This window comes from Nelumbo nucifera, chromosome 4, assembly GCF_055504915.1.
Source record: "Nelumbo nucifera cultivar China Antique chromosome 4, China Antique-T2T, whole genome shotgun sequence".
Lineage (NCBI taxonomy): Eukaryota > Viridiplantae > Streptophyta > Magnoliopsida > Proteales > Nelumbonaceae > Nelumbo > Nelumbo nucifera.
The window spans coordinates 76914886-76923352 of record NC_142652.1 but is presented as its reverse complement, the minus strand read 5'-3'; the positions used below and the strand labels follow the sequence as shown (position 1 = coordinate 76923352).

The window sequence follows — 8467 nt, the reverse complement described above, 5'->3', positions numbered from 1 at the left end:
TCCCTCAGTTGCCGAGGTGCTGAGTTGAGATCTCCCTCAGTGACCGAGGTGTCGAGTCAAGGTCTCCCTTAGTGGTCAAGGTGTCGTCTATGTCGAGCTTGATTTGAATTAGAGAATTGAGCTTGAGCTCAAAAGTTCGAGTTCGTCTCGACTCAAACTCGATTACCTTTGATTGCAAGTCCCCTAACACTCAAGATGCTAAGCTAAGGTCTTCCTTAATTGGAGAGAGAGTGGCATTCTTGTAATTTATAAGGACAGAGAGATGGTAGGAGAGAGAGAGAGAGAGAGAGAGAGAGAGATGGGGTCACCAGAATGCCTATTGACAAAAATTTATCAACCATTCAAGCACCCTTTGAGTGTCATCTAATTCTCTTTATCAACCATTCAAACATTGACAAAAATTGAACAGTCCCAAATCCTTGCCTCTTCTATTCAAGAAAGTTGGCATCACCAAAATGCCCACTAAGACGTATCCCCAACTTTCTTGGATAGAAGAGGCAAGGATTTGGGACTGTTCAATTTTTGTCAACGTTTGGATGATTGATAAAGAGAATTAGATGATACTTGAAGGGTATTTGTGTCTTTTCAAATGACACTTAATGGCTGGTTAACAAATTGGTTAACAGGTATTCAATTGACACATTTTGAAAGTTTTGATACTGAATTGTCACATTTTAAAAGTTCAGGGACTAAAATGACACTAGACCCTAAATACAGGATACTAATCAGGAATTTCCCCACCAAGGCATACAATCTATACTTGACCACTAGAAAGTGCATTACGAACAAGCCAATCAAAACTTCCCGAAATGCATGGTGAAAAGTGATACCTAAGATCAAACAAGAATAAACCCAATGACACTCCTCAATGATGGTTAAATCTATTTAAAAATGGATGTGCTCTAATGTATCCTCACTCTACTCTTTCTTGTGTTACTTGGATGTTGAAAAGTAAAAGCCATAAATCAAATTAAAGCTCAAAATTGAAAGTCAAAAATGTTATCTTAATGAAAGTTCATGATCCTTCATGCATGACATGGATATGGGTGTGATGGCAAAGTAATTAGAAATTGAGAGATACTATAATTAATGGAGTAAAGTATCTCTGAATAGTTTACTAATACCAGGCATTCAATTTGTATTTTACAAATAAAATAAAATAAAATAAAGAAAAAAGATCATTCAATTTGTAAGCTCCATTAAATGCTAAGTCAAACTAGACAACTTAACTAATTACAAGATGAATCCTTTTACATGTTTGGTCTAAGAACAATGGTTCTACTCTTTTGAATATGATATATTAGTTTGTGTTTATAGGTATCAGATTTTTTTGTCAAACAAGATCTCTTGCATTGACATGGTTTTCAAAACTGGACCGGATCGGATGGTCGAACCAGAAAAACTGGGAATCAGTCAGGTGACTGATTTTATTTTTCCCCAAAATCAGGATTTTTCAAAAAACCATTGATTCTGATCAGCAAACTACTTATTCGGGCAGTTAACTGTTCGAATAGTTTTGACCTTTTTTTTGTTAAAACGGGCCGATCGTTTGGTTCGAACAATCTGACCATTTGACCCGATAACCAAACCCCTGATCGGTTCAGTCTCCAAGTCGATTTTAAAAACCATGTGCATTGACTCCACTATTCATAATTTTTAGCAGGCCAAAGGGTATTGAATTATTCCTCCAGAACATGGAAAATGATCCACTATCCCAATGCTGCTTACTTGAGATTGGATAAGCTTCATGATTTGTGCCTTTAAAGCCCAAAAGTACACAACCCAATTTTTGGCCTTGGACTTTGTACTTTGGAACTTGAAAAGGATAAGCTTCATGGCCTGAGCCGGGTTGGACCTGTGCTGCGCTGGACTTTGCAATTATATGTATGTATGCATGTATGTATGTATAATTACGTGAAGACTTGATCTGACATGAAAACAAAACCTTTCAAAGCCAGAATTTTTGGATTGGGGCTAAAAATGATCACCCATACTCTCATCCCTATTCCCTACATTGGCCATGGATCTCTCTCTCTCTCATTATTGGACAACTCTCACAACAAACGCTAATTGAACCCATTTAAAAAAGCTTTATTTGGAGAACTTGAGCTCACCACCAAATGTAGCTTTAGAGTATAACATGCACCTGATGATCCAGTAATTACATACAAAGTGGTGGAGTTGGATCCTAGCTAGTTCAAAGGTACCAAAGAATAATGGCTTCTGTTGGAATTTTACCTACGTTATTTTCAGGTTAACAATAAGAAAAAACATAATAATAGTACACCCTAAGAATTTTTATTCCCATCCTATGGTTGGGGTAGGTGCCGGTTAGGAATTAATGCCAATTCATAAGCCGGTATTAGTCTTTGATGTGGTGTTTATCATTTTGAATTATCTAAAATTGCAGTGGAATTCAGAGTTCTGTAGTTAGCTAGAATATATTTTTTCAAATTTTATTTTTGTCGTCAGGAATATTCAAAGTAAGGTGGTTTAGGTGGCATTTGCAGGCATTGGCTGCTTCCTTCCAACATCTCTACCACCTTACTCATTGAAGGCCGACTGGCTGGATCTATCTGTATGCACCACAACCCCACCACGATCATCTTCTTTGCTATTTCCTCGTCACCAAGTTTTTCAATCCGCTCTAGTCTCAGACTGTCTTGTCGCTTAAGACGGTCATAAATCCAATGCGGAAAATATATTTCACTGGTGTTGTTCACTCCCAAATCAAAGTTCTTTCGCCCTCCAACCATTTCCAACACCATCACTCCATAGCTGAAGACATCAGACTTGTAAGAAACACCTCCATTCCCGAAGAAAAACTCTGGTGCAATGTAGCCTGCAGTCCCTCTGGCACAGGCCAACGATACATGGCTTTCTCTCGTTGAACAGAGTTTAGCCAGCCCAAAGTCGGAGATCTTTGGGCAGAAGTCTTTGTCCAGGAGAATGTTATGAGGTTTTATGTCGAAGTGTAGAATCCGCATTGTGCACCCAAGATGCAAATATTCCAGCCCTCGAGCAATTCCGAGTGCAATTTGGTAGAGGTTTTGCCATCCCAGAGGGAATATGGCAGATGGGTTAACGTTTTCAGAATAGATGAACTTTTCAAGAGATCCATTGGGCATGTACTCATAGACAAGGGCTCTCTTTGAACCTTCAAAGCAAAACCCCAGAAGACTAACGATGTTTAGATGGTTTGTTCTACCGATTGAAGCAACTTCATTGATGAATTGATCTCCATTGCTCTTAGAACCAGTCAAGACCTTGACAGCCACGAGACGGCCATCTGTGTGCTTTCCTTTGAACACGGTACCACAGCCTCCCTGCCCTAACTTATCTTTGAAGGATCCCGTCATTTTCTTGATATCTGAATATTTGTATCGTTTTGGAACGAATGCTCCGTAGCTCTCCAGAAATATCTCAATATTTTCTGCATGTTCTATTCTCCTCCGCCGGAAGAAGATGGGAATATTGTTGTAGAATGACAAGAGTTTCTTATAGCGGATGATGCAGTAAAAAAGGGAAGCCATGAGTATCATACCGCCAATAACAAATGCAACTGCAAACAGATTGAGCAAGAGGATTTCAGAATAAAGAGGTATTAAAATGGAGACACGCTTCATGCTTAGAAGTTAGAACTGAAAATTTCTGTCAATGATAATAAGGTACGTAGGAGATCACCTGGGTAACCAATTGCTACTACTAAGTTACGTGAATCTTTGCTCCTAATCAGCTCTGCAGCATATCAAACAGTTAAAATTTAAGAGAGTTGTCATTGATTTTTTTATACGAATCCATGGGATAAAGGACTAAATCACAGGAATTAGAGATTCATTAGACCAAACAGTAGAAATTAGATGAGTTATAAGCTCCTAGAAAGCTTCTAACTTCTAATAAGTAAATAACCCAAAGTCGTACTCATACAGACTCGTGCTTATGCAAGAAAGTGGAAATTTAGTGGGCTTCATGTTCAATGGTTCGAATAGGCCCACGCGGTGGCATGCCTAGACTTGTAAAAATAGGAGGCCTTGCCTTGACGCAAGCTGATTAACTGAGTGCTTTGACTTGGTGATGCTGGACTGAATCGACCCGTTTCTATTTTTTTAACCATTCTTTTGGTAGAAATCTCTATTTGATGAATCGGGGCTCTGGATCAATCACCGTCAGTATTCCACTATTCTGGCTTTTGATGAAAATACAAGGCCCGAGGCCCAACTCGATTGGACAGTTGAGAGTTGAGAGTTGAGAGTTGAGACCTACCCCACTTTTTTTTTTAAAGATAAGACCTACCCCACTTGAGGTCTAGATTCTAGAAACGAGTTTGGATTTCCACTTTTCCGTGGTGAAGGCACCACCGACGAGAACGACATAAACGTGTTTCCACTTTCCATGGTGACTTTTCTGTTTTCGTTGCAGAATCAGAACCAGCGAGACTCCATTCATGGGCGCTGGGTGTAAAGTGTAGAGTGTAGACTCTACAGAAATATATAGGATATAATAGGGAAAATTCTCGATTAATAATAGTGTAGAGTGTAGACTCTACAGAAATAATTTGTACTTTGATTCCTGAATTTTAAAATGTAATAATTTTAGTACCTAAATTTTTAAAATGTGATTATACAGCTGTTAATTAGTTGTAAATCAGCCATTAAGTGGCATTTGAAAAAGACATAAATGTCTTTCAAATATTATTTAATTTTTTTTATTAATTGATGAGGGCGGATTTGGCCCTCCAATGATATTGTGACACATAGCACCTCGGAACAATTAGGTGACACCCGGAACCATTTTGGCAACAACTTGCTTTAGCCAAGTTGATAGTGTCCCACCTGGCAGCCTAACACAAGCATGACCTGGAGGCCTGGCCCAGGTGCGACCTGGTAGCCTAGCACAGGCGCGACTTGGTGGCCTGGCATAGGCACCGACCTGGCGGCCTGGCCTAGGCGCGACTTGGCGACTTGCAAGACGTGCTCGCCGATGAATTCGACAGGCATATCCAAACACTCCCACGATCCTTGGAAGTTGGCCCACATGCCGAACGATCTGGAGGGTGGTCAACATGCATTGCTGTTACCTCCAGGAATCTCGAACCACTTAGATGACCTCACAGAAATCTCGGATATGGTGCATGAAGCCCACGCCAAATAATGCCTATATAAAGGCACCAACCCCAATGACATGGGGGGGGGGGGGGGAGCAAGCAAGCAAGTAAGCAAGTTCTAGCTCTCAGACTTTGTGATTTTTAGCTCGCAGTCTACTATGAGAGTACTGATTTAAGCATCAGAGCGACTTCGCCGGATTAGCCACCCCGGGTCCTCTAACATTTGGTTCCTTACAGGTCTCTAAAGAGCAACGAAGCTCATCAATTCAGCTCGTCACCAGGTAGCTCGGCACCTGGTTAGCCCGGCACCTCATAGGCAGCTCGCCACTTGGTCAGCTCGGCACCTCACAGGCAGCTTGACACCTGGTCAGCCCAGCACCTCACAGGCAGCTCGGCACCTCATAGGAATCTCGACACCTGGTTAGCCCAACACCTCATAGGCAGCTCGACACCTGGTTAGCCCAACACCTCACAGGCAACTCGCCACCTGGTCAGTTCGGCACTATAGTCAGCTCGACTCAGCTCGGCAACCAAAGTTCTCTACTTCGACCTGAGTCATCGGCTACTTGGAAGCAGACCAAATAACGAGGTACTTAGCCAAAAGATTGATACATGACAAAATATCGATTCATCATTTGACGCCGTCTGTGGAAAACACTACAAAAAGCTAAATTGAACTTTAAAATGCAATAATTTAATATCTAAATTTTTAAAATGTGATAATCCAGTATCTACTGTTAACTAGCTGTTAATCAACCATTAAGTGGCATTTGAAAAAGACAAATGCCTTTCAAATATTATTTAATTTTCTTTATTAACCATCTAAACATTGACAAAAAAATAACAGCCCCAAATCCTTGCCTTTTCCATTCAAGAAAATTGGGATTACGTTTGAGTAGGCATTTTGGTGACCCCAACTTTCTTAAATAGAAGAGGCAAGGATTTGAGATTGTTAATTTTTTGCCAATGTTTAAATAATTGATAAAGAAAATTAGATGACACGTTTTTTCAAATGCCACTTAACCGCTGATTAATAACTAGTTAATAGTAGGTAATGGATTGTTATGTTTTGAAAGTTCGGGTACTGAATTGTCCTATTTTAAAAAGACCAAAGTAACACTAGGCCCAAAGTATAGAGCCCAAATTTCCAATGTTCATAAAATGTGAGTTTCGGCCGTACCATATCGAAACGTATCGTTTTCAAAATATAGATACGATACAGGGTAAAAAGGAATCAAAATTCAAAGAGAAAGACGTACGTACCCCTTTTACAGACGGAATCCCGTCCATCCGACGAGCAAAGGCAAGCAATCTCATCGTAGGCGCAGTTTTCACCGGATCCCTTGTTGCAGTCGCTACATACCTTACTAGGGCTCCAGCTTAATCGAAGCCCGCTTCGTAAGACCCTCCCGAAGTTGCTGATGATGAAGGGAAACCGGTCAACCGCCGTGTCAACGGAGACCTTGATCTCCACGGCCGACTCGCAGTTGCCGTTCCAGTCGAACAGGGAAAATCCGGTGGCAGCGTCGCCGTCTTTAACAAACACGAAAGAGCGATTTGCCTCACGGTTGTTGCTCTCCGGACAACGGAGAGGCTTGGCGGAAGCAGGGTACGAGGAGCAGTTGAAGTATAAGATGAGGTCCTTGTTATCGGAGCTGGAGAAGGGCGAACCTTCTAGGGAGAGACTGGTGCGTGGTATTGGGCAGCTCTGCTCCGGCCCCGATAGCGCCGCGGCGTTGACGACGGTGAGGGTGTTTTGAGAGTAATTCACGCTTTCCACGTAGTAATCTGCGTTGGAGAGGCTAAGGACGGGCTTGATGTTCTTGTTGCAGGAGACACCGAAGCCGGGGAGTCGGCAGTAACCGACGGTTTCACCGTCTAGTGGCCAGAAGGGGTACCTCATCATGACGCTGTTGTTACCACAGGGGAACGAAGGGCAACTGGTGAAGTTGGACGAACTTACAGGATTGACAGAAAAGCAGCAGGAGATGTGGATGATGGAGCTGATGAGGAGACAACGGAGAGGACGACTACGGTAGCGGAAGTCAATTCGTGAGACCGCCATGGAAGGAATGATGGGAGGTGAGAGTTTCTGGCTTATTTTAAATTTCGTTCTCTCCAACTCCAGTGAGCCTGATGGTTGTTGGGTAGACCGGGGATCGAGTCCTGCCTTCACCCGGGTTGCGGTCGAACCGTCAAAACAAGGGTCATTTACTAACGTGATTGGCTGAAATTAGGAATGCCAACGGACCAATTTTGAGTTGGATCCAATTCAAATGAAAATCAATTTGGATGGATGGGACGGAAGACCAATAAGACACTAAATTGGACCACTCTAGACTTACTGCTCTAAAGTATTTATTGGATTAGATTGAACCTGATCCATGTACAATATATTTGTATTGGATTGGGTTGGATTGAACCAATATCTGGTTCAATAAGAATACAGGTGTCAGCAGTCTAGGTTTGGATTGGAATCAATCTAAATTAAAACTAATTTAAGCAGATTGAATAGCCTGAACATTAAATTGGACTGATTTAAAATGATCCAAAGTATTCATCGGATTGGACTAAACCTGATCCATTTAATATGGACTCATATAGGACCCGATTAGATTGGACCAAATCTGGTCCAATTGACACCCCTAGTTGAAATAAGGATTTACCAGGCAGCCAAGTGAATGAAATGTAATAATTGAACTCTTGATTATTAGATTATTATTTAACAAGCAAACCACAACCCACTGGAAAGAAACAAAGACTTTTATCCTTATCTGCATTAATTAAGCACTATGAAAAACAATGTAAACAACTATTCTTTTAATCGTTGGTCAATCTTCATTCAAACAAATGAAACAATGGATGAGGAAGTTAAGAAGTCAATGTTTTTTTTCCTTAAATTAAAACAAATAATAATAATAATAATAATAATAATAATAATAATAATAATAATAATAATAATAATAATAATAATAATAATAATAATAATAATAATAATAATAATAATAAGATAAAGAAAAGCCAATTCAACAGACGAGGTCAATCATAGACTAGATGGCACAAATGCGATATAATGGATGATTTATTTGCCTATTGTCTATTTTGAAACTTGTAGTCATTACTTTCGTGAACTCTGGAGGTTGACTCGTTGAATTTGAATAATAATAATAATAATAATAATAATAATAATAATAATAATAATAATAATAATAATAATCCTGAGGTGAACTCTTTTCGAGGTGGGCTCAGCGGTCCGAGCTCGATCTGTAGCAGATTTGGTACCGTTATCCTAGTCACGAATTGGTATTGAGGTGATCTTAGTTCGGGATGATCTTAGCTCGAAGTAACTCTAGTTCGGGGCAA

General features: G+C 40.5%; 1 protein-coding gene across 1 annotated transcript; it reads right to left on the bottom strand.

Annotated features, from left to right (window-relative positions):
• Positions 1-2430: 2430 nt before the first annotated feature.
• Positions 2431-7827, bottom strand: LOC104605051 (LEAF RUST 10 DISEASE-RESISTANCE LOCUS RECEPTOR-LIKE PROTEIN KINASE-like 2.5). The gene is made up of 3 exons (XM_010269655.2): positions 6368-7827; positions 3685-3738; positions 2431-3562 (listed from the first exon to the last, which is right to left on the bottom strand). The coding sequence occupies exons 1-3, from the start codon at positions 7167-7169 to the stop codon at positions 2469-2471; spliced, it is 1950 nt and encodes a 649-aa protein (XP_010267957.1). The 5' UTR covers positions 7170-7827; the 3' UTR covers positions 2431-2468.
• Between the last annotated feature and the right edge of the window lie 640 nt (positions 7828-8467).

Coding starts and splice junctions, on each gene's coding strand:
- LOC104605051 (XM_010269655.2), bottom strand. CDS start 7,169: ATGGCGGTCTCACGAATTGACTTCCGCTACCGTAGTCGTCCTCTCCGT. Junction 3,739..6,367: donor GGATTCCGTCTGTAAAAGGG/GTACGTACGTCT, acceptor GATATGCTGCAG/AGCTGATTAGGAGCAAAGAT. Junction 3,563..3,684: donor AGTAGCAATTGGTTACCCAG/GTGATCTCCTAC, acceptor ATCTGTTTGCAG/TTGCATTTGTTATTGGCGGT.